This window comes from Pongo abelii, chromosome 9 (assembly GCF_028885655.2).
Source record: "Pongo abelii isolate AG06213 chromosome 9, NHGRI_mPonAbe1-v2.0_pri, whole genome shotgun sequence".
Lineage (NCBI taxonomy): Eukaryota > Metazoa > Chordata > Mammalia > Primates > Hominidae > Pongo > Pongo abelii.
The window spans coordinates 135,474,957-135,501,383 of NC_071994.2; the positions used below are offsets into that span (position 1 = coordinate 135,474,957).

Here is a 26,427-nt window from a genome sequence, read left to right on the forward strand (position 1 = left end):
CTTTTCATAAAGGAAAAGATCCAACACAACCAGGAATGAGTGAGTAATGGTTCAAGTAGAGGAAAGACCAGCATTAAAATTTGCAAACCCATCTGATTTTAGTGTGAGGGCCCCACTCTCACCTCGCAACAAGCAATAAAGTCATCGTGCAGCTTCCCTGGGCTCTCCGGCAGGCCCGATCACATTGTAAGCCAGGTGGATGGTGTGCTTTAGAATTGCACAGCATGGTGGCTCTGAGGAATACTTATTCAAGGAAAGAATATAACGTGAAGAAACAGAAGAGTGCTGGATGGAGGGGACACTTAACTGCCAACAACTAAGAAGTCAAAACCAGCATCAGTAGGATTGAAAGAATATCTGCCAATGACCCAACTCTGAGGTTGTTATGGACATGTTGCACACAGGTTGGGAAGGTGGTTCCCTTGAATAACCATTATCACTCAATTCTGTAAATATTTGTTGAGCTCTTAGCGTGGATACAAATATAAGTAACACATCATTCAGGTCACCAGAAAGCTCATGGCCTAGTGGGTGATGCTAAGCACATAACCATAGCATAGTGAAATAAGTGTCTAGAATTGGAGTTTGGGAGCTCAATAAATGACATCTTTACTCCATCCATTTGAATGTTAAAACACATAAGACAGATAAGTAGACACATGGAACCAAATATCGCATGTTTACTAGTGGTAAAGCCGAGACTGGAGAATTACACTCAGATGTGCAGCAACAATGAGGTTCTACGACTGGACCCTGGAAAGAAACACACACACATGCAATGGCTGGATGTTCCGCAGGCCCTATCCAGTCCTCGTGGGTGCTGCTTCTGAAAATAAGCCCATGGAGGAGCACAACATAATATAAGCTTCAGAAGGTTCCAAAATAGAAGACCGAAGGAAGTAGACATCCTATCTCCAACTTTACCTGTTAGAATGAACCCCTTCTCTCCCTAAGGTGAGTCTTTTAGTGGAGAAAGAAGGTGGGAGAGAGAGAGAGAGATGTTATGGCTAACTGAGGTTTAATTCGATTCCCCACCAGGTGTGTAGAATGTGCTCTGGACACATAGATGAAGAAGCAGCAGTCAATTTGAGATGTCCAAAAGGGCAGAGAAGTGTAGAGGGTAGGGTAAGTTTCAACAAAGAAAGTGGCATTTGCTTTGGGCCTTAAGGATGGCTGCGAGTGCACTTTGATAGGCCAAGGCTGGTGAATTGCTTGAGCTCGGGAGTTTGAGACCAGTCTGGGCACATGGCAAAACCTCGTCTCCGCAAGAATAAAAATAAAAATTAACCAGGAGTGGCGGCACATGCCTGCAGTCCCAGCTACTTGGATTGAGGTGGGATTGTTTGAGCACGGGAGGTCAAGGCCTCAGTGAGCCATATTTGCACCACTGCACTCCAGCCTGGGTGACAGAGTGAAACCCTGTCTCAAAATAAAAATGAAAACGAGGATGGCTGGGAGTTGCCCAGGAAGGATAAAAGGAACAATGTGAACCCAAATACTTGATGCCCAGACAGGGAATGATGTTCTGGGGAGAGCAAGGGAATCAGCAGAGGTGGGAATGATGTTCTGGGGAGAACAAGGGAATCAGCAGAGGTGGGAATGATGTTCTGGGGAGAACAAGGGAATCAGCAGAGGTGGGAATGATGTTCTGGGGAGAACAAGGGAATCAGCAGAGGTGGGATCAGTGGGGATGGCCATGGAAAGGTAGGCTGATGCTTGATTCCGCATGGCCTCATGCCTAGAAGGAGTCAGGCTACGACCAGGTGGCCATGGGGAGCCATTGGAGCTGTTTAGACAGAGATGTGATATGATCAGAATTGCATTCTTTCAAGACATTGCTGAATGCAGTGTGGAGGATGGCTCATGGATATGTGTTGGTGGTGGGTGGGGGTGAGTGGATACAGGAAGAGGGTGGAGGCTAAGAGAATAGCTATTCCAGTGTTGCAGTAGAATTTATTCCCATTCGGACTCCCTGACTTTGTGTTTAAATAGGAGGAAATCAAAGCTAAATTCAAGGTAAGACTTTTTTATGTTTAAGGTAATTCCTCTAATTTCTCATCGTTAACTTACTGTAGTCCATATATTTTACTCTCTGGACTGTTCTGCCAACTACCATGTTAAGACAGCTAAGAAATGTTTCAGGAGGATTTTTATTTTCATTCTGTCTTGTTTCCACAGTATCTCCCAAAATTGTAGAGATTTCTTCAGATATCTCCATTAATGAAGGGAACAATATCAGCCTCACCTGCATAGCAACTGGTAGACCAGAGCCTACGGTTACTTGGAGACACATCTCCCCCAAAGGTAAGAGAACAGTTTGTTGCATTGCATCACAAGGATAAATGGGGGAATTTTGGGCCCTTTGTAGGAGATTATGGGTGCTGATACCTACTCCAAAGGAGTCTACGTTTTTGATGGCTTGATGGTAATATACTCATGGCTCTGCAGAGAACGTTGATGTTCTCTGCAAAACAGGCATACCCTCTAAGATTTCAGAATTCATACCTCAGTATCTCTCCAGTCCCTTGGAAATTAATCCCTGTTGTCTCTGGGTGAAATGGTGGTAAGGTGTTCTAGGTGAACTTTACATGTTGTTTGATGATGGAACAAAGCTTTAGTGGCAGTTGTTCAGCTGGTTGTTTTAAAATAGAGAAAACACATAATGATGGGTGAGAGCTTTAAATGGCCATATTCCTAAAAGGAGACTCTCCAAGTCTGTGCCTCTGCAGCCTTGCCAAAAATCTGGTCACGAGCTGTTTTTGTGGTTTTGTTGTTGTTTTACTCCGATTGATCCTAGAGAACAAATATAACTTAATATGTGACTAAATTGCAAAAATTTACTTTATCTGAATACTCAGATGTTATGTAGACCAAAGTGTTGTTTTGTGCTTTCATGGATTGTACATTAAAACCTTTAGAATTTGAGACAAGATGTCATTTATTATTAAGCTAGCTTTTATTTGGGAACAAGAAAGATAAAAATATTTCAGTCTTAAATATTTATTGAGTGCTTGTAATAGTCCAGCCTCTCTTCTAGGCACTTGGGGTTACAGCAATAAGCCAAAGCGGTGAAGTTTTCACACTCATGAACTCACATTCTCATGAGACAGATGACAAAAAAATAAGAGTATGCAATATAACAGGTGGTATTAAGGGTGAGAAAATAGAACAGGATGTGTTGACAGAATGACAAGAGCTTTCTTCAGAGAAGGGCTCTGAAAAGAAGATATTTGTGCAGAGACATGAATAGTGGTCCTTGATTGTGTTGCTTATTGCTGATTAATGTGAAATGTGTGTATGTGATTATGTATGTATATATGTGCAGGTGTGCACAGATGGATGAGGGTGTGTGATTGGCATGAAAGACGCATATTAGGGGGTGCTTTTGGTCTCAACTCCCATGGAGGGGAAAAATGGGAAACAGAATTGGGCAGGTTAGAAGCCGGCTTGTGCAGTGGAACATCTTGGCTGAGCCTACGGGAAGCTCTGAAGCTAGGATTGCCCTTCAGAAGGTTCCCTTATTGAGGTGATGGAGCTGGTCCTCTACATCGGCACAGCAGTCCAAATGTAGGCTGATCCCCAAACAGGTGTGACTGTGGGCCAGGCATCTCTCTTCACATGAGACACAGGGGGCTGACCACCGAAGGCTGTCCACCAGCAGCCGGTCCTTCCGTGAGGCATAAGTCCTCTGCTCCTGAAGGCACAGCAGTCCAAATGTAGGCTGATCCCCAAACAGGTGTGACTGTGGGCCAGGCATCTCTCTTCACATGAGACACAGGGGGCTGACCACCAAAGGCTGTCCACCAGCAGCCGGTCCTTCTGTGAGGCATAAGTCCTCTGCTCCTGAAGGTGGCTGTGCATGACAGTGTCCACTATACTTCAACATTTTAATAGATCAGAGTAAGACTATGAAAGGGCCCCAGATACCAAATTCTAGACAGTGAGAGTTGGCCCTGATGGATGTTCTCAGAGAAGGCGTGACATTTTCAGTTGTGTGTGGCCTGAATTCCTGGGAGCTGTCCTGGGCCACCATTCTTGACACTGTAACTGTGAACAAGGGGTCTTTGAAAGCTATTCATGTGTCTGCCAGTCTCTCCATTTGAAATGACCTCACATGTGGACTGGCCCAAAATCGGGGAGGAAGCTTCAGCTGTGCATGAGATCATTAGTGATGGAAAATGGACCTGGGCCCTTCTGAAGGAGGGACCATTCAGACAGGTGCATGCTAAGTCCACGGTGTGCACCATTCATCACAGCCTGATGTGAGTCCCCAGTGCTGGTGGATGCCAGCCCAGTCTGTGCCTTTGGAGTCTGCAGAACATTTATCATCAGGATAGGCTTCCTGTCCCTGATGTCAAGAGTCTCTGTCTTCTGTTTGATGTCGCTTCTTATTCCCTCATCTGGCCAGTTCTTTGTCCTTTTCTGGGTGTTTCTTCCCCTGCTTCTTCTGCATGCATCTCCTTTTTGTCCTGCCATTTTATGCCTATAACTTCCCTATAAGTTATTTTTGTTGTTGTTCTATGCTTTGGCTTTCTCTTGCAGCCTCTGAAATGTTTCTGCTTTAATTTCATTGTTTTCCACATTCTCTCTCCCCCTCCTTGCAATTGTTTGTTGTCTTCCCCTCTGACGTTTGAGCCTCTTGGGTTTGCCTGGCTGATGTTCACAAGGCTGTGTGTTAGAGTCTTTTGTTTCCCCTTTTGTGGCCATCGAACAGATTCATTTCCCAAGGGAACTTTTGCCTGAGCCTGGGCCAGGTGTCCCATTTTACTGAGGTTTTAGCTGCTATGGAAACAGAAGATGGAGCAAGGAAAGAGGAGCAGGACAATCAGAATGTACCTGTGGATTAATTTACATGAACAGTGATTTCTAGATCTCAGGTCCAGTTTAGTTATCCTGGATTCAAACTGATGAGACATGCCAAGCAATAACTAATCACCTCAGAACTCACCAGGGTGCCATTTCCCAGTGACTGATTATTTGGAGATCAGAGATGTCACTGGGCTGCTGCCCAATATGCACTGAAGCTGGAGACCCTCAGCAGTCAGGCCTTCATCTTTCCCCAGTAGTATTTCCTAGAGGAGGCTTATTCTAAATAAACCAGGACGGGCTTGGGGTTCCTTGGAGAAGAAGATGTGCACCTTAGCAGAGGCTCCAAAGAAAGAGTGCTGTTGTCATCTTTTGTGTCATTCTTCGAGGGTAGATCACAGTTCCATCAAGATCTTTCTTACATGCGAACCCGCCAAATCCCTGGATGAATAGCTGATCAGGGCTAAGCTCTTTTGGCAACCCTGATGACTTCATTGCATTTTTTCTCTCCAGACTGATCTGTTTGTTCTGTACATTTCTTAAAAGTCCTTGTTTCCTTCATTATCACTTATGTGGTACTGCTTGCGATAAACTTATATAAACTTCTTTTTAGATTGTGCATTTCTAGTCTTGACTACCTTGTGTGGAAAGGAGTACAGAAATGTTAAGGACTATTTCAGATGTGGCTCATACACTTTGGTATAGGTCACCTTAGGAGTGTCCATCAGGTGGAAAAGGAGATGGAGGGCCCTGTGTAGCACTTTATATCAGATAGAGAAAATGTCAGTTGTCCATGTCCAGTACAGAGAGGGAGGTAGGGCCTCCAAGGCCACCTCTTGGCACTTCCATTGATTGTTTGAAATAATTTCCATGTATTATTATGGACATTATGCCTTTGTAGTTCCCTTCAGGAATTTATCAGAATTCAAAGAGAAAGTGAACTAGCTTTTTAAAGATTCCTGCCCTGACTCTGCACAACTGGTTTGAGATGGGCAGATGTTGTTTGCATCTGCACAGACCTTGGTCTTTTCAGGAGGAAGAGCCCTCATCTCACTCCTCTCACTAGCAGGAGCCATCTCCATCTGCATGAAGGCTTATTGACCCCAAGCCGGAGTCCTTCTAAGTGCTAGCATAGGGTACTAGGTGCACAGGCACCGTCGGTGGAACCCCAACCTTCTGTAGGTAGAAAAAAGGAACAAGGCAGCCAACTGCCCACTGTGCCTGGTGTCATGACTCTGGGCTTTGCCCTTTGTCCACATCTAGACCTTTAAGAATGTGTTTTTTAGCACAGCCCTTAAACTCTCAGCTTTCTGTCTCCAATAGAACAACGTTCATGCTATCTGGTTCTCCTGAGTCTTCACTATGTAAATGGAAACATGATCTCTTTCAATATACTCCAAAAGATGCTGTGTTGGACCTCACTCTTCATAGAAAAGCATTCTGAAAGCCTTATTGTTGTGTTACCAGTTTCAGTTGGATTGTAAGAGCTTTAAAGACAAGGCTAGGATTCCTACATTGCCACATTCCTGAGAGCCCAAAATGAAACTCAGGTGAAGGAGTGAGTCTCATCACTTATCTGTGGATGTCACTATCCATTTGCAGCCAGGGATCACTGAGTATCCTAACGGAGCTCCCATCTTGGGTGCACTTACCTTCACCTTTCTCTCATCAAACAAGACACTGACAATAAAAACCTCATCTAGGTTACCTAGATAACACGTTGTACTGAGATATTGGTAGGGGGATTCAGCAAAGCCCTGTGAGCTGTTCAGAGAAATGTCCTCATTTCCAGTTTATTTTCAATGTCCCTGCCCCATGAGTTCTTTGAGATCAGAGTTTGCATCTCACGTCTCTTTGATTCTCTCCTTCTAGCACAATGCCTAGCACCTAGGAAGTATTTAATAAATATTGGTCAGTTCAGTGAACAAGCACTGATATTTGCCAATGCCCCAGAGGCATGCCTGTTCTCCCAGTTCAAAGACTATCTCGATCCTTGAGAAGTTCTCCTTCACTTTGATGTTGGCATGGAGACCTGGAGTGTTTCCTGCTGGTGAGTCTCCAGGACATTTTCTCTGGTCTTCACAGGATCTCCAAGCCTTTCCTGAAGTCCCCTTGAGGGGACCCTGCTGTGGCAGGACTCAACTTGTCCTTGAAGAAGAAACTCCTTTTCAAGTTTCCTTTTGCAAGAAGAGAGGAGGCTCACAGGTGACTTGGATGGTGGGTCATCCATGAGCTGCCTTCTGCTGTCATGGCTGCCTCATTGCAATTGCTCTTCATCTGGCCATTCTAGTGGGCATCTGGCCCTTGTAGTGCCTTGCTGTTCCAAGTACTCCTATGTCTAAACCCCGGTTGGCTCCCAACCACGATTTCCTAAGGCAATCCCGATATCACCTGGGGGATTATTTCAACTGTATATGAAAATTTGCCATTCCTTATAGGTTAATCAAAGAAAAATGAAAAGAAAGGAATCAATCGGTAGAAAAAAGAAAAGTACTTTAAATTCAGTTCCACTCTTGTGCCTCTTTCTCTCTCTCTCTGTGTGTGTGTGTGTGTGTGTGTGTGTGTGCGCACATGTGCATATGTATGTGTGTGTTTCTCAGGTTCTCTTTCTCTCTTTTTCCTTCTTTCTCTCTACCTCCTGGTATATGAATTGAGGTGGGTTAGAGATCAGAAGAGATCTTCCCTAGGGTCACATAAAGACCCTGGGAGCAGATTTAGAGCAGAGCCTTATGTCTGTTGTATTCCAAGCCAAGCCCTTGTTCTGCAAGCCTTTCTCTTTACCCAACGTGAAGTGGGTACATCTGTGTGGCCTACTCTCCATACTGGCAGGGCTCAGTAACCTTCCTCAGCTGCCAGATCTCTTTCTTCCCACCTCAGTTCTCCCGTTCTACTTGAAGAGGTCCAGTGGACATTTGGCTGCCCAGTTTCTTTTTTCTGGAGTTTTAAAAGGCACCAAATTGATGGGGGCAAAGTGACACCTGGATAAGAGTTCTTCTCCTGGCCAATGTCCTGAGCCCCGTGCTCCCCCTCCCTTTCCCCAATATCCTCACCCCACCATACATGCACCTATTTTCCTATTTGTAAGCATTGACAAGGCCTTCTCCCTAGCCAAGCAGGACACTAAAGCACTAATTGGCACTAGAGGTATCACAGCTTGAGTTCAACCAGAGCTGGCAGGTTCCATGACTCCAGTGACAGCTCTGTGAAAAAGTGTCAGGAGCAGAGCTCTGGCATGCCATCGGCTGACTGCAGCACCCTGGCACTAATGAGCAGCCTGTCAGCACCAGCATCCGGGGCCCCATGTGGCACTGAGATCATTAGAATGGCAGAGGAGAAAGACTTCCTCAGCAAAGAGGAGCTGGGGAGGGGAGGAGAGGACAAAATGGAACTAAAGATATCACCTTACCCACAGAGGGCAGCCACCCAACACCAAAGGACTGAGAAGAAAAAGGGAGAAAGAGAGAAAGCAACAGGTTTTCTAAATCCATCTATGCCAATTCTAGACAACTCTTGGAGTCTCCTTTTGGTTGGATTGCCCTGTCAGTAATCAATATGGGCTGTAAATCCTTGCAATAATCCAAGAAGGGGCCTCAGTGATTAAATTAACTCTTTAGTCTTGGCTGTGCTATGAAACCTGGAAGTCACCCAAGTCTCTAGGAAAGAGGGACCTAGGGCGTAAAGCAATACTTGAGATCTTAGTCTTTTTGCTATTTGTCAGGGCAGGCTCTCTACCTAGGGTATCTCCTGCACTGCCACCTGCCTGCCTATCTTCTGCTAGAGTATCAGAATCCAGGATAGGCAATTAATAGAAGGAGTTTTCCCTCTGTTATTCCTTCCCAGAGGGAGGTAGGGGGACTAGTCAGTGTGTCCACTCTGTATCTGCTTCCTGAGGCCAAGTATGAATTATCCATCTTGTTCATTCTTCTGCTTCAGAACCAGAACTGGGCCTTCAGGTCTGAGCATTAAGCAATGCCTGGCTCTTCTCTGAGGCTTCTGCTACTAACAATGACTGCATTTTCATGAGCAAAGGCAGCAATGTGTCTGAAAGAGATAGGCTTTGAAGGCAGGTCCAAGGGGATTTGTATTCCTTTGCACTACTCACTGGCTGGGTTGTGCTGGAGTAGTGATAAACCTCTCTGAAGATGTGCTTCTTTATTAATTTCATTCTTGCTTCTTGGCATGAACCCTACCTAGCATTTTCATGATTTGGTTCTAGACCCCATTTGCTCCACACACCACAGTCACACTAACAACTTGACATTCTCCACACACTAGATGTCTTCGCCTTTGCACACCCCATTTGTTCTCCTTCCATCCCCCCTACTTTTGGTTTGAGTTCTACCCTTGTTGCAAGACCATACTCAAATGCTACCAGTTTGAAAGCCTCTGGTGACTTTCTTCAGGCAGAGTGATTCACCCTTTTCTTTGAGATCCCACAGCACTTTGCATGCATTTCCAATTATGGCACCTCTTACAGGTACTCAAGGGCCTCTGACTACTCCTGTCATGCCAGGGATCATGGCAGCCAGGGACCGCCCTAACGTTGTTTTGTCTTTAGTGTCTGATAAAGCACCAGATGTTTTGGGGTCTTGTAAATGATTGCTGAATGAGGAAGTATCGGATACTGTAGATGTAGTTTTCAGTCTCTTTCTAAAATTAAGTCTGTCTTAATTTAATATGTACAATATTATATTATTAAATGTAATATAGTATAATATAATGTTTCTCTTTGCATCAGTTTTGACTGTGGATCATCTCATATTTCCCAAACCAATCAAAGGAATTCATAAGAAAAGGCCCTCCCCCGCACTGTCTTCCTCATGTGTACTCAAGTCTGAGCTTTAGACTCTGTGAAACAGAGATGATAATACCTTCCCACATGGATATGACAAGGATTAAACATGTGCACCAATGGAAAGCGCCTGGCCCCATCACAACACATAGTATGTGTCCAATAATGTTAGCTTGCAGACCTTCAGCCAGCCCCCTCCTCTTCACTCCCACCCATGAGAAAAGAACAGAAGGGAAGGAAACTCGTTATTATTTTTTCTGAAAAGATTGAATCTTTATAAAAGCTCAACTCAGTCCATTGCCAGAATGGATAGATATTCAAAGGTGCTTAATCAGCACCACTCTCATCTCCACCATTTTCTAATTAACATAGGTGCTTGATTAAAATTCCCAGTACCCCAAGGAGCTATCCCAGGAGGGCCAAGTAATTGCCATTGCAAAAGATATTACAGTAGTCATTGATGGTGGAAGAACAAAAAATAATTGCATCATAATGGAAAGTGGCCAGCTTCCTGTCCAGAGTAGCTGTGAAACATACAGCATTAGGTTCAATCTATACAGAAAAAAAAGGGATTAATTATGACAAAGATAAACCAGTGGTACAACCTCAAGTTGGGGAAAAGTGTCCAGAAACTCCTTACGCAAGTGGTTTAAACACAGACAGGCAGACGAAGGTGGGAGAGAAAAAAACAGAGGAAGACATTTATAGATCACTCTTTAACTCTGTCATTCTCTTTAACTGTAAAATTACTGCTAGATAGATGCAGTTAGGATAAAATTTGCCAGTGTCAATAAAGGTTTTTGTAAATTTAATATTTATGATCTGGTTTAAAGCATTATTATAGCTGTGTAACTTCCTACTTCAAAGAAGAGAGAAATAATAAAAAGACTAGTGGGGAAATTAATGAGTTCAATGTGCTGAATTGAGAACATATGAAATCAAGCCTCATTCTAGAAACCAAGGGCAGGAGTGCATACCACAGACACTGTTTGCGGTTTTACCCAATTATTTTAAAACCCTTGAAAAATATTGTAGAATCAGATGTCTGCTGAATTCAGACATTGCTAACAGCATCCTCCCCCACACTCTCCAGAGTCTTAAGCTATTTATGCCTGTACTTGGTGACCGTTACCATGCAGAACTGTTTTGATGGAACAAATAAAGGAAACATGATAGCAAGAAGATTGTATCATCCTCCCCACAGAAGCCAACCAGCCATAGCTCAGTAAGGTGCAAAGTCTCATTAAAATGGTAGCCCCTACAGGGCAGGAGACCCCATCTCTCAACCAGTGCCCATAAAAGTCAGCACCGCCTGGGAGTATGGGAAGGTCCTTAGTGGGACGTCTCACTGCCCATCACAACCAGGGTACCTCCTCGAGTCACACCGCTGTAGACCAGCTAAAGGCTTGGGGAGTTTCTTGTGTAGGACCCTCCAAGCACTGCCAACCAAACTAGGAGAAACTTTCGGATGAAAACGTCCATATCACTAGGTCCTCAGGTGTATTGTTCTGACTTTGTGCCTACTGTTGGATCCTGAGTTTTGTTTTGACCCATGATGACTGCCTTTCTCCTGGAGTCTAAATAACACCAGAGGCAGTATCATTCAACCATAACAATAGCTAACAGTTGGTGGATGCGCAAGAATGTCGGGGGCTGTCTTCTAAAAACATTTATGCATAGTAATATCTATTCTTCACAACTAGGCGAGACAGGTCTTCTTATTAGCCCACCTTATCAATGAGAAAACTTAATATGTTTTTCCATTTGAATGAGGCTTAGGGAGATCAGGCTAATGGGCCCAGGTTACACAGTGCCACATTGCAGACGTGGGTTCCAAGCCAGGCAGTCGGTCTGTCCCCAGAGTGCAGGGGCTTCATTGCTGTGCTGGGTAGTGTAGTTCTCAAAGGGCAGTCTCTGGACCATTGCATCAACCAGCATCACCTAGTTCATGCCCCAGCCTTACTGAATGACAGCTGTAAGGGTGGGGTCCAGAAGCCTGATTTTGACAATTCCTCCAGGTGATTGTGATGCACGCTCAAGTTTGAGAACTACTGCTGTGTAAATGTGCTCTGTGCCCAGCAATCTTCTTCATCAGCGTTATGTTACTTAATTCTCATGGAGGCCCTAATAAGTAGGCATTATTTTTATTTTAGAGATGAAGACATGAAAATCAGGGGACAGGAGAAGGAATTTGCCCACAAATACTAAACGACAAAGGTGAAATTCAAATCCAAGTCTTTTTGACTCCAAAATCCACATTGTTAATGCATATTGATTTCCTGCTTGATTTCTAGCCCACTGCTTCATCTTGCTCTCTGGGACATGTCTATTCTCTGGTTTCATCCCACCTACCAGCTTGGAGCACCCGGTCCTTGCGTTGTGCACATTCTCACAGCATTCTTACAAATTTACCCGCACCTATGTCCTCGCGCTGGACTCCAGGCTCTGCTATGTGCCAGGTCTCTGCATTCCACCCTCCCCAGCAACCTCAGGCTTCTTCCAGTAGGTCTGGAGATGAGCACCCCAGTGGCAAAAGACAGAGCCCTTGCGTGGAGGTTGAACCTCTTCCTCACTGGCAGCTGAGCTCTTCCAACTGAGTCAACCTTTCTCTTTCCTCTCTTCCACCTGGATGGCCGTGGCGCACAGGACGGACACAGCCTCCCTCTGACCTGACTTATGTTTCCTCATGTTAAATGCTATCACTCACTCAAATAATGCTGTGTCTTGTGCATTGATTGTTATTAGAAGATTCTTTTATACCTTAACAGCTTTAGACATGAAATTGCCAGATTCCAGGGTATGTGTGTCCTTTCTTATCTGAGTCTGTTCAGTTTCCCCACCTGTCTTTGTGAGAGTTGGCATTCTTCATCTTCCTAGCTGTGTAAAATGCTTTTCTCTCCAGAACCAGGACAGTTGAAAGCGATTGAGCAGAGCATCATTTCAGTTCCTCAAGGCCCCAGTCTGCCACCTGGCTCTCCAAATACCATGGCACAGCAGCAGCCTGCCTTTTGCGCTAGAACCCAGAGTCCTGAAGATGTGGCCCCTTCCCTGGGAGGCTCATCTTGCCCCTTATTCTACCCAACAGTGGTGGGTTCTTCTCTGCTTACTGCCCTCACCCCCACACACCCCACCCTGAAAAACAAACCTCTTTTCCTCCTTCTAATCCAGAGCTAAACAGAATGACTTTGGACTTCACAGTTCTTCTGTAAAAGATTCAGGACTCCCCCTCTTTAACTGGTCTGCAGCCCGGGAGGCTGTTCCTCCCCTAATTCCTTGCATCACTGCCTCGCCCTTTATGGAGTGCTTTGCTGAGGTGACTGTGGTTGAAGATATCTGGCCAGTTATCTGCATGATAGAAAAAGACAAATGGCTTTCTCCCTCATTGATTTATTTATTTCGACACATACCAGTCCAGAAAAGGATTTAAGCAGAGAAAATGGTATGGATTTTGTCCCCAGGAAAACCTTTTGGTAAAGCAATTTTGATTAACTTATTTGTTCAGTAATTGTTTATTGAGCACCTACTGTGTGCTGGGCAACTCTCTGAGGTACTAGAGACCTATGAGTGAACAAAGCAGACCAAAGCCCTGGCCTCCCAGAGCTTGTATGCTAGTGGGAGGGAGAGAAAATGAGCACATGAATGAGGAAGGCTTGTAATATGTTATGTGGTGATTGCTTTAGGGTAACAGGCAAAGAGATGATCAGGTGTGTGTCTGAGAGATTGTAGAGCTAAATAGGGTGGTAGAATGCATTCATTAAGGAGATACCTCATAAAAGGGGGACCCACATTTGCATAGCTTGGCAGGAGTACTCCTGGCAGGGTTCACAGTGACTACAAAGGCATGACATCAGGACCCAGCCGGCATGCTCACGGAACATCAACATAGCCACATGGTGACGGGACCTATTTAAAACCTTCCCTGTCTGCACTAGACTCTAAGCTTCATGAGGGCAGGAAGCATGCCTATCCTTGCTCACTGCTGTGTACACCAATGTTTAGCACCAATTTGCCTCTCAAATCATACATATTCAATACATATTTGTTTAAAAAATAAGTGAATAAAATAAACATGAGTTTATAGTTTGAGTACTTGAGCAAGCATGCTGGAAAGACATGAGTTTCAAGTCAGAAATGGCGGTCCCTTAATTAACGATTTCAAAGAGTGACAAGTTCAGGCCAATGGTGGGGGTAGCTTATGGCTAAGACAGAGGGGAAGGCCCATGAGAAGATGAGGCCAGGTAGGTGACAGCACAGGTGTCTGAGGACTCATCACAAGGAGCGTTGCAGTCACCCCAGGTAATGGCTGAGGCTAGTGACAAGTCGGGCTGTGAGCCAAGTGTCAAAGCCCTCGATGAATCTTGAGGGACTTAGGATATCAGTCATTGGCAGAAAAGAAGAGACGGTGGAGCAACATTGCTAGGTGGCAGGAGCTTCAGACCAGCAGGAGCAGGGCTATTCAATAAAAGTGTGAAAGAGAAAAGGTCTCCACTTGAGGAGGATCCTCCACTACGAGGAGGATCATAGCTCCAACCTCCGCATGCCAAAACAGGCAACTCAGCATTTTCTTTAGAAAGCTACCCGAGGACGCACTCCCCTCAGGAAACAGCTTGGTTTCAATAAATGAAGGCAGTCCAGGGAGCACTCTGCCTGAAGGCTGATGGTCTCAGGGAACATCTTGCTTATGCTGTGGGTGTTCCAGAGAGCCCAGAGGATGGGTGTGGAAGGTGGGGGAGAGTGAAAGATTGGCCAGAAGGGGGAAATTCTTTTCTCTAGGGGAATGAATGGGCTGGAGAGCCTGATGATGTTAGGGGAGCAGGAAGGGATGCACATGCCTGTACGCACCCTGGCAATAAGAGATGAGGTGTGTTGGTGTTAATCCCACATGTTCCCAGTGGAAGGTGGTGAAACCTCACCTCACAGATTTCAGTTGCAACCTGTATCTGTGGCGGGGCAGAAACCCCTTTTCTTCCTGCCCCTGAAGGTACAGCAGTGGCAGTAAGTGGGTAGCTCTCCGTAGGCCAAGTCTTCCTGTGGTCCAGAGTAAGAAGACCAATCTTCAGGAAGGCAGTAAAAGGTCAAGGGCAGAGGTCATGAGACACTGGGAGTGGAGAAGAGAGGGTAGGGCTTAGACATATGTTGGGGGCCAAACTGTCAGAACCTGATGCTTGGTCCAATGTGGGATGGGAGTGAGGGTGGAGGACAGGCTGGGAAAGACTACCACGTTTCTGGTTTGGCCTCCTTATTGCCTATTCAAGAGAACTAGGGGTTCTCTGTCCAGCTTTTCTCCTGTGTGGCAATAGGTAGGGTATTATGGACTAGCTGATGTCTGATTTATTTCTGCCTGCTGATCCATGTGGGTTAGCTCTCTTTTCTACAAAAATGATCATAACAACTCCAGACTCATTTTTTAAGAGGAGGGATTTATAAGATTGAACAGAAAGGATAGAATACAGCGGATATATGATAAATAGGCAGAATGAATAATCTTTTATTCAGTAGATATTTATTGAGTAGCTAAAGCACAACAGTGTGTACTTAGGTGCTGCAGATTGCATGGTGAATTCAGCCTTTGCCTCATTGGGCTGCAGTATGGGAGAGTAGGCAATATTCAACAAATAAACATGCAACCCAATGCCAGGCAGAGGTAGTGCCATGGAGAAAAATTAAAAAAAAACAAAAACAAAAAAAAAAACCGACATGGGTGAAGAAAGCCAGGAGGAGCTGCTTTCGTTAGAGAGTGACTTTAGTGCTGCAAGAAAGCCAGCTCAGCACAGAGCCTAGAGACCCAAGCGAGATGAGACAGCAAGGGTTCGTATGAAGAGAGGGTGTTCCAGGCAGAGGTAACTGCAAATCTGAGGCCATGAGTGGGGAATGCATTTGGTGTGTATGAAGAACAGCAAGAATTCTGATGCTCAGGGAAGTGATGTAGGATGCTGTGACGAGAGCCCCTATAGTCAGTTCATGCATGAACCTGAAAACCATGTGCAAAACTGTGGGACTTGTTCTAATAAAAATACACCAGCACATTTTAAGCAGGAGAGCAAAATAATTTAATAAATGTTTTCTTTTTTATCTTTTTTATTTAAATTTATTTTTTATTGTACTTTAAGTTCTGAGATACATGTGCAGAACGTGCAGGTTTGTTACATAGGTATAAATGTGCCATGGTGGTTTGCTGCACCCATCAACCCGTCGTGTACATTAGGTATTTCTCCTAATGGTATCCCTCCCCTAGCCCCCCAACCCCCTGACAGGCCCTGGTGTGTGATGTTCCCCTCCATATATCCATGTGTTCTCATTGTTCAGCTCCCACTTATGAGTGAGAACATGTGGCATTTGGTTTTCTGTTCTTGTGTTTGTTTGCTGAGAATGATGGTTTCCAGCTTCATCCATGACCCTGCAAAGGACATGAACTCATCCTTTTTATGGCTGCATAATATTCCATGGTGTATATGTGCCACATTTTTTTTATCCAGTCTATCATTGATGGACATTTGGGTTGGTTCCAAGTCTTTGCTATTGTGATCAGTGCATGTGCATGTGTCTTTATAGTAGAATGATTTATAATCCTTTGAGTATATACCCAGTAATGGGATTGCTGGGACAAATGGTATTTCTGGTTCTAGATCCTTGAGGAATCGCCACACTGTCTTGCACAATGGTTGAACTAATTTACACTCCCACCAACAATGTAAAATTGTTCCTATTTCTCCACATCCTCTCTAGCATCTGTTGTTTCCTGACTTTTTAATGATCGCCATTCTGACTGGTGTGAGATGGTATCTCATTGTGGTTTTGATTTGCATTGCTGTAATGACCAGTGATGATGAGGTTTTTTTCATATGTTTGTTGGCTGTATAAATGTCTTCTTTTGAGAAGTGTCTGTTCATATCCTTCGCCCACTTTTTGATGGGGTTGTTTTTTTCTTGTAAATTTGTTTAAGTTCTTTGTAGATTCTGGATATTAGTCCTTAAAGAATTACTTTAACCATGAAGAGAAAGATGGAGAGGAGGGGGCGTAAAGATAGCTAGTAAAGGCGTAAAGGTATACCAGTTAGAATACTGTTGATTTCATCCATCAAGAACTGATGACGTCATGGACTGCAGTGGTAAGATTTACAATGTAAGAGTATGTTAATCTGGAATATATTCTGAAACTAAGCTAGAAAGTTCATTGATTGATTAGATGAAGTTTGTGAGAAAGAGCTCAGTATTAAGACTGACTATAAGATTTGTGGCCTGGGCTGCTAGTGTATACCATGCTGGTAATATACTATTCTTGGACATCAAAAACTCCAAGAAAAGCAGGCTTGTGGTAGGAAAGACTTTGGTCCTTTAGATATACAAATGGAAATGTTGAGTAGATAGTTGACTACGCCAGGGAGCTAGAAAAATGCATATGGGAATCCTAACCATACAGATGGTGTTTAGAGCCAGAGGCTGGCTATCCCACATGCAGCATGAAGGCAGACAACAGCTCTGTAGGCCAGGAACAGTGGCACTCCAATAGTCTAGTGTCAGGAAATGGATGATCCAGCAAAGACAATTGGGAGATGAGAAGGAAATCTCAAAACCAGTTCAAGGAGAATGTTTCATAAAGAGTGGGTGTGATTACAGCACAAGGTTTGCTTAGAAGTCCAGGGAGATGAGGATTAAGATTTGGCAAAATGCACTTATACACATGAGACATTGGAAAGAAGGGTTCTGATGAAGACAGTAGATAAAAGATTAATTAGAAAGAGGGAGAATGGGTTAAAGATGTTGAGATAGTAATTAATTTTGCTGAGAAGTTTCACTACAAAGGGAAGCAGAATATGGAGGGTCAGTGGTTAGAGGAGAGTATGAGTTCAGGATTTTTTTCTCTAAAGTCCAGTCTGCAGCCTAATATCCCTTGGTCCTTTACTGGCTATTATTGCGGTGTAATTACTTGTCTCAGTGTTCTCAGTTGTTCCTCCTCCTCAGATAAAATAGGGGAAAGAGTTAGCCAAGATTGGCCTCTGCTTTTTGAGCAATCTATACATTTTGATCTTCAGCCAAATGACCTCAAAATTTTTATGTGTGGCTTTTGGGTGCTCTGGGAATTTGGAACAAAAGTCACTATGTTGCTAAAGCAATTGACTGTGGCTGACACTAGGTGCTTTGTCTGGAAGTGAGACTATCTGCTGCCAGCCCTAATGAGGATTCCACTGAGGATTGATAGTTGTGGCACTTACGGGAAACATTTCTTGGAGTGGGAACCAGCTTATACGAAGGGGCAGGGGACACAGAATGATTTCTGCTCATCCCCAGTCCCTCCCCAAGGACCAGGGCAGAAGTTCTCAAAGTCCTCAGTATTTAACCCTGCATGACCAGATGCTCACCTGAAGCAGGGGTGTATGAATGTATCTTTTTTCAAAAAAGATGCCACAGCAGGAATCAAGTTAGCCTTTTGAAGCCACCCCTCTGGCCCACACACGAGAAGTCCCCTCCTTGTCCAGGAGAAGCTCTGAAGGGAGTGGAAGTGCAGGGGCAACCCAACACCACAGAAATGTGGACAAACACTGCCCAAGTCGTATTCTCAGGGGAGTAGGGCTCTGGGGAAAATACCTCCGCTCTACGTAGGTCCATGCCCTGGGAATTCTGTGAACATCTCTGCTGCCTCAGTGCTGTGAATTCTACATCAAGGGGGCAGAGGAAGCAGGCAGCCTCAGTGTTTAGGCTTGAATAACGTTAGGGATGAGGGAGAGCTCACCAACCTGGAAAACGTACCTGCCGCCATACCCTGCCCACCTAATCCTGGCTTGCAGGTGACTTCCTGGGTATTCATACAAGCTTCTCTTCAGAGTCCTAACAAACCCATTCTCATTGCCACCATTGCCCTAGAGGCACTCCTTTCTTGGAGAGGGAAAGCCAGTTGATTGATAGAACATTGTATAAGATGGGGAATAGGAGAGAATAGCTTCCATCCCTCTCTGCACCCACCTTCTCCCCAGAACTCATGGCTCTTGAGAATTTGGAGCAAATTAGTGAGAGTGACCACAGTGTTTTCCTCCGCATCATTCTGCTGTCTTTAGTTTTGCTTCCAGCTGCCCACACTGACCAGCCCCTGTGCTGCTTCTGAGCGGTCACGTTCCTCCGTGTGCTGACATGTCTTCTCTCTGCATCACCACAGTTTCCTAGACCTCTTGGTTTGGGTCACTCAGGTGTTGTCATGGCAATGACATCCTCAGTAGAGTAGCACTGCTCATGTTGTCGTGGTTATCAGGACCTCTTGATGGGAGCCCCGCTTCACTGTTGTCATGTGGAGAGCAGGAAGGAACCCTAGGCCCTTCCGGTAAGCCTGGATTCTTAGGCTAGGCATGAGTCATCTGTGCCTGAAAATGAAGGTGGTTATGATTAGGGAAATAGCAGCTGCCTAAAATGGTGAGATTCTAACCATTTGAGAAACGAATAACTGAAAGAGGGATCATCATCCTCATCACCGTGATCACCTCCTTCCCACCTCCTCCTCATCCTCTGCATAGTGTCTGATATTTTTACGGTAGCTTGGCTATGTTCCAGGCACTCTTCTAAGTGGTTTCCATTTGTGAACTCCTCAATTTTCTTGACAGCCTTATGATGTAGGTGTTCTTGCTGTTCTTTTGCAGATGAGGGAACTGAGATGCAGAGCACTCACTTAGACCGCTTGCTCACAGGTGCACCCTAACATGCAATATGGCCGAGACTTAACCAGGCAACCTGGTTCCAGAGGTTTCACTCTGAACTCATTACCTATTCTGTTTCAATACTAACAAGAAAATTCAAGATGAATCAGTCTAGTTACTGAAGGTGTTGCTAAATTATATCACCTTCTTTTTGGCTAGAATCCATATAGTTTATATATTTTACTACTTTTAAGTTTTAAAATATTTTCATATGTTCATTTGATTCCAACAACTATCTGCAGTTAGTGTGACTATTAACTGTGTTTTACAGAAAAGAAGATCAAAGTTTTGAGAGCTCATAATTCCCCAAGGAAAGTTGACTTCTAAACTGTGTTGGACTAGGTCTGAATTCATGACAATCTGTAGATTCAGAAGCTAGTGTTTTGTCTTGTTCTACTACATATCACGTCATGTTATATGGCCCAGAGCCTGGCTCTGGGGAGGAAAGTGGTTCAACCATCTAAGATAATTGAGTAGCAGCAGTCACCTCTTTGGATAGAAGGACCACATGGCAAGTCTTGGCATGTTCACTCAAGGAACCATTCACCCTCTTTTGCCCTCATTATTCTATGCCTAAAAATTCCACTGTACAGTAGCTACTTTATCTATTGCCATACAGGCAAGAGAGCAGCAACCTTCCTTCCATGGCAGCTGCCGTCATAGAATCTGGGCTGCCTTGAGCAAGTCATTTAACCTGTACAGGAGAATCCCAACAGAAGGTTAATTGGCTCTGTGTCTAATATAAATGACAATTAAACACAAATAAGTTACTTAGTAGCTGGCCTGTGAGAAAGTACAGCTTTTAAGAGAGAGGAAGCTGAGCCCTGAGAGTCGATGTATCTTCTCATTTGAGTACAAAGGGATTGATTGGAGGGTGACATGCTGAGTGGGGAACAGCAAAGCTAATAAAGACGATTATAAACAGTAGCAGCAAAGGCTTCTCATTTTTTAAATTATCTGCCAGCACTTTACCTATATCAGCATGTTTATCTTTAGAGCAGCACTGTGAAGTAGGTAATAATGGTATATTATTATCTATATTCAAAAAATAGGGAAAGTGAGGTGCAGAAATGTTAGTTAACTTGCTGGAGGTCAAGTCAGAGGTGGAACTGGGACCTGCACCCAGCCTCCTGGATGTGTCTGGAGGCATTGGCAGCTGTCTTTTCTGCATTTGAACTGGGTTCCAGGACCTGGGCCTGGAGCTTAATCAGGGGCGTAAAGATGAACCTCAAGGCTCCCTTTCTGCTCATCACTCTCCAAGCAGCAGCTCCTTGCGCACTTTGCCCACCCTCTCTGAGCCTTCGCCATCTCCTCTGTCAAGTTAAGACCGTGATAGGATGTATATTCCTAGCTTGTTGTAAGGATTACATGAGGTAACTCATGTAAATGCCTGCCGGGGCCTGATATAAAACAAATGCTCAGCATTGGTGTGCTGGCGCACACCTGTAATCCCAGCGCAATGGGAGACTGAGGGAGGAGGCTCACGAGCCCAGGAGTTCGAGACCAGCCTAGGCAACATAGTGAGACATCTCTACAAAATTTTAATCTCTAAAAAAAATTTAATCAGCTGGGTGTGGTGATGTGCACCTGCAATTGCAGCTGAGGCGGAAGGATCACTTGAGGCCAGGAGGTCGAGGCTGCAGTGAGCTATGAACACACCGTTGCACTCCAGCCTGTGTGATAGAGTTACACCTTGTCTCTAATAATAATAGTAATAATAATGCTCAATAAGTATCATCATGGTGGTGACATCACAGGTGGTACACAGAGTGAGCATTAGAGTTGGTAGTTATTCCTGTCCTCAGCAATGTGTCATCTTAATCTTAAAGATGAACATACTGTTTATAGCACAGAGTAAAGTGCTGGATGTGGCAAGCTGAGATGCAAATGTCCATCTTCAAGACCTTTCCACAATACTCCATCTTCTCTAATGCAGAGTTTGGCCTATACTATTCTCAGATCACCTGTTGGTACGAGGGCTACCATTTTCTTTTGGCAGTGTTTCCAAGTCTCCGTGTCCCCTCAAGTGAAATCCATAATGTCTTGTAAGTTTCCAGTGGATTTCAAAGCCTCATAATTAACGTCCATTTAATAACGATAGCGAATGACTGCTTGTTGCTACTTAACATCCTCTCTTTTACAGGTAAAAGGATAAATTTACAATTAGCAGCCTCCAATTTGCATAGACACAGAAGTTTAATTAAGGGAGCAAAAAGTGATTGAAATTTAACTGAAAGTAATACTATGATCTAGGTTTTAATAAACCAAAACAAATGGATACATTCTTATTTCTATTCTAAAAGGGCACTTTATTCAAAATGTGATGGTCCAGTCTTGAATTGAGATATGTTTTTTGTCATTGCTGTGTAAGCAACTTCCTGGCCACATTACACAAAGTGAATTTAGCTATGAGCTATGAGCTGGATACCAATCTGCCCAGTGAAGAGCCTCCTTCATTCCTACTTCCATAAGAAAGTAACGGGAATACAGTCAGTGCTGTCCACAGGCCTTGATAATATCAAGATGCTGCTGTCCTCATTTGATATTTAAACATCAGCTCTGACGCTGTTTTCGTGCACTTTTCAAATGAAAGCTCTCCCCTCTGCCTAGCTAATGGATAGGGTAGTGCAGCGGGAGGAGACCCGTCTGCCGTCCTCCCTAGGCGATGTAGCTGCCAAGAGGGTGGAAGGCAAAGCAAGAGAGCCAGGAGGTTCACAGCAGTGTCTCTTTCCAGATCCAAGGGAGACACAAAAGGGAATTAAAAACTTCACGTTGTGTTGTTGTCACTCTTCCTGCGTCTCGCCTGGGAGAGCTCTGCAGCTGGAGAGTGCTGAGAAGTCAGCCCTTCAGAGCAATTACAATTCATATTGACTATAAACTTCCCACTGTGCGAGGAAAGGAAGGGAGGTGCTTGCCAAGCGCTCAGAGGGGCGAGTGTAAATTATTTCACCATCTGATGATATATACCCCGTTGGCAAACATTAGGGGAAAAGAGAGGGAGGAAAGAAAGCAAAGAGTTTGTGGGGAAGCTGACAACTGATCATCTGGCATTCATGAAAGGAACTGGGACCCGAGCACATTGGTGGGACAGGACGAGTCGCCCACCTGTCACTGCTGCAGCTGGCTTGTCTATGGTCTACACTTGGGAGAGGAAAGCTTTTAACCTGATGTCCCAGCTCACACATAACTAAAGGAGAGGGCAGGGAACACGGGAAAGTGAAGAGCACTTCGGTCAGAACACTTGGTTTGCCTCTTTGCTCTGCCAATTACTAAGTGGGTGACTCTTAACAAACCAATTAACCTCTCTGAACCTTTGTTACCTCATCTGTAAAATAGGATCAGAATATGAAGATTAGCAACAGTACATTGGAGGTGCTTTGTAAACATGAACACATTATGCACATTATCCTTTATTAAAAGTTTTGTATTAATTATGCATATTCTTTTGGGCAGTGCCAAGAAAATAAAAAAGGCAGAGAGGAGAGGTGTGAACCCACCACAGAGCAATCTTCTAAGATAGAGGTGTTTTTACTTTTTTGCAACACAAACTCAAAAAGCAAAATACGTAAGCGGTGTTTATGACCGTTGTTATAACAACAGCAATTATCATTTGTTCTCATTATCACTTGCTAAGTCCTGCATTTATTTACACAGCACAATTAATCTGAAAGTTCACCTAACCATTTCACAAATGCTACGGTGGAATGGACTCTAAGGAAATGAAGAGAGTTGAATGTTAGGACACAGCTGGGCAGTGCAGGAATCAAAAGGTAAATTACCAGGCAAAAGGAACAACGGGATTGATGCCAGTTTTAGAATGCGGCCAGACAGGCACAGGGGGGTCACGCCTGTAATCCCAGCACTTTGGGAGGCCAAGGCGGACAGATCACTTGAGGTCAGGAGTTCAAGACCAGCCTGGCCAACATGGTGAAACCCTGTCTCCACTAAAAATGCAAAATAAAATTAGCCAGGTGTGGTGGTACACACCTGTAATTCCAGCTACTTGGGAGGCTGAGGGAGGAGAATCACTTGAACTTGGGAGGCAGAGGTTGTGGTGAGCTGAGACCACGCCACTGCACTACAGCCAGGATGAAAAATATCTCAAAGCCAGTGTTGACTCTTATTGTCTCATTTCATGTCACTAGGGATCTGCCGATTAAGGCAGGTAGGTTTACGAATAGCTTGTGAGCTCCCAATGAATTTCATATTTTTAAGTGGTTGAAAAAATTAAAGAAGAATCATATTTCGTGGCTTGTGCAAATTATTTGAAATTAAAATGTCATTGTCTCTAAATAAAGTTTTATCAGAACACAGCCATGCCCATTTGTTTATGCCTGCTTTTGTCTTACGATGTCAGAGTTGAGTAGTTGCAACTAGATTGTAGGTATAGGTTGGCAAAGCCTGAAATATTTATCATCTGGTCCTTTAGAGAAGTCTGCCAATCCCTGCACTGCATGAAGATGGACTCCTGAAGGTTCTGAACACTGTTATTAAAATTCTTATTTTTCTCCATACTCCCTTTTTTGGTGCCTTTTCTCAGCACTCTGTGAAGTGGCAATGAGGATAGTTCTCATATCCATTCCAAATGATGCCCACTTCTCTGTCTTCCAAGAGTGGCCCCTGCCACCCTCCAGGGGTCCTCCCTGGCTTATAGATGTTGTGCTCCACTCGACAGCTATGGCTCACCTTATTTTCAACCTCAGCTACAACAAGACACTTTCTTGCCTCGTCCCTGACTAGTCATCTCTGCCTCCATCTTCATTATGCAAACAATTCCATATTCTGCCCACTTTGGCTTTTTTGGAGTCACTCTTAACTTGGGTTAACAAAGATCTGATTCTTGCCCTGGATCTTTGGTTATGCTCACTGGTCTGCAGTTGGTTCTGGTTCTATTTATGGGGAAGTTTGTTTTTGGATAGTGGCACTGGTTGGTTTGTTTCTGTAGCACACAGCATTCTGTGGCAGCATCCAGTCGGTCTTCGCTAGTACTGCCTTAGAGGGGGCCATCATCTTCCCAGGAGGAGCACATTTGCATCAATCAGCACCTTCAATCAAAACATATCATTGCATACTCCTTGCCTCTGCTGGTTTCAAACCCATATTTTACCATCACCAACTCTTCTCCCTGCCTCTTCACCCTCTCTCCCTGTTTTCTGTCTGGAATCTCTCTGTAGCAAAAGTTTATTTGTGAAGCAGAGGTGGCATGCCTTAGGTTGACCAGAAGATCATGGTCACATGAGCCCTACCCAATTTACTACATTTCTTTTGAATTCCTTAGGTATCTCCTCAGGACCTCTCAGAATCCCGTAATTACAATTTCGTAATTTCAAAAATACTTTACACCTTATAATAATAATGATTTCAACAAGAAGAGAAAGAGACCACTTTGTCATAGAGATTTCTTTTCTATTGAGATGGACTTTGAAATCTTGTCACTTTCAAAAGTGAATCTGAATTTTTACATCAAAAAATTAATTACTAGTTATTGTTAACTGTTTGAAGTATGTGTCATTTATATTCTTCTGCATAACTTTGTTACTTTTAAAAATGTGTAATATGTGTTTGTGACAATCTTATAGTCATAAACTGAGCCTTTAGAAATAGATTTTCAACGTTAGATTCCAGTAAGATATGTTTAGCTGAAACAGATATTGAATTAAATCAGGATGGGCCTTTGGTGAACCAGCAGGCAACATGCCTGCCTGTATTAATGTGGTTCTCGCCTTTGCTGTGATGCAGAGCGCTCCATATGATCTGAAGACTCTGTTGTAGCAGCGGTCTGACTCATGACATTCCCTAGTTGTCAATGGGATGAATTCTGGAATGAAGCCCAGATTCTAAAGTCAACCCACATGGGTTTTCTAATGTAGGGGGAGTCATCTCTGCTTCCATCTTCATTAAATACCATTAGAATCATCTTCCAAACCCTCAAGGAGATGAGAAATGTTGGAGCCTCCAATGATGCATCAATAGGAAGCAAGATGGGTTATCAAACCCCCGTCAGGCTTTAAGTGTTCACTGTGTGGGGGTGTGGGTGTGTGTGCATGTGTGTGAGTGTGTATGCATGTGTGTGTCCAGTCATCACACATCTCCAGCCTCCAGAACATTCTTCCTCCTGTGTTGTAAACTGGATTGAAAGGTGGTCACATTTCAGAATTAGCAGATGCCTAGAATTTAGTACTTTTGGTAGCACTGAAATAGGAGAAACAAAACTATAAAAAGGAAGTTCTATTTCTTTCCTACTTTTCTTTTTCTTCCTCTCCCTATGTAGCACTAACTCATTTGCCCTGCAAAAGTCTCTTGGGCTTTTTAATCAATTAGCTGAGGTAATCCAGGCTTAGCCACATGGGGCTCAGAGACCACCCTACCATAAGCATCGACATCTGACAGGGTGGATTTTCCAAGATAATTCCACACAATTCTATATGGGCCTGTTTATTATCCCATTATTAGTGTTTTTAAAAGTGAACCCCCTGGGAAAATTTTCAACTGATTAATATTCACCTCTGCATATGCAGTCTATTTGAACAATGTGGTGTTTTTGACAATTATCAGAACTACTTAGTATACCCCGGGGAAATAGTCAGTGATCTGCCATTGCTGTGACCCTTTTTGGAATACGTGTCATCAAAATGTCTTCGATTTGGTTTAAAAAGTTAGCCCTCAATTTTTTGACAGGCACACACATACACACACACACACACAACAAAATTGTATAACTCGCTTAATTCATGATAGTTTGAGCCAAATGGCTGTTTGCAAAATAAAGCCTATGCTTGAAAATGATTTCGTTGTCATTGAAGGCATGAAAAAGTATCATTAGTCAACTTTTCTGGAGCATTTATTCTTTACCAAGCCTCAGTGAAGTGCTCTACATCTGTGATCACATTTAATCTTCATAATGAGGTAAGTACCATTGTAATCTTCATTTTACAGATAAGAACATTGAAGCTCAGAGAGATTCGGTGATTTTTCCAAAGTTATATAGTAATAATTTTTGTGGCAATTTTTTATTAGCTCGTATCGTATCTATAGAAACTAATTTTACTTAGAAGGAAAACAGCACTGGGGAAAGATAATAGACTCGGAATCAAACAGACCTGTGTTTCCATCTGCTTCACATTTGTCAGCCACTTCTCCAGTTGTA

General features: G+C 43.8%; 1 protein-coding gene across 3 annotated transcripts in view; it reads left to right on the forward strand.

Annotated features, from left to right (window-relative positions):
• Positions 1-26,427, forward strand: part of NTM (neurotrimin) — a 959,556-nt gene that overhangs the window by 831,250 nt on the left and 101,879 nt on the right. For all 3 annotated transcript variants that reach the window (XM_024254593.3, XM_024254594.3, NM_001133370.1), the window contains 1 exon segment: positions 2,179-2,304. In XM_024254593.3, the coding sequence (XP_024110361.2) occupies positions 2,179-2,304 (126 nt within the window).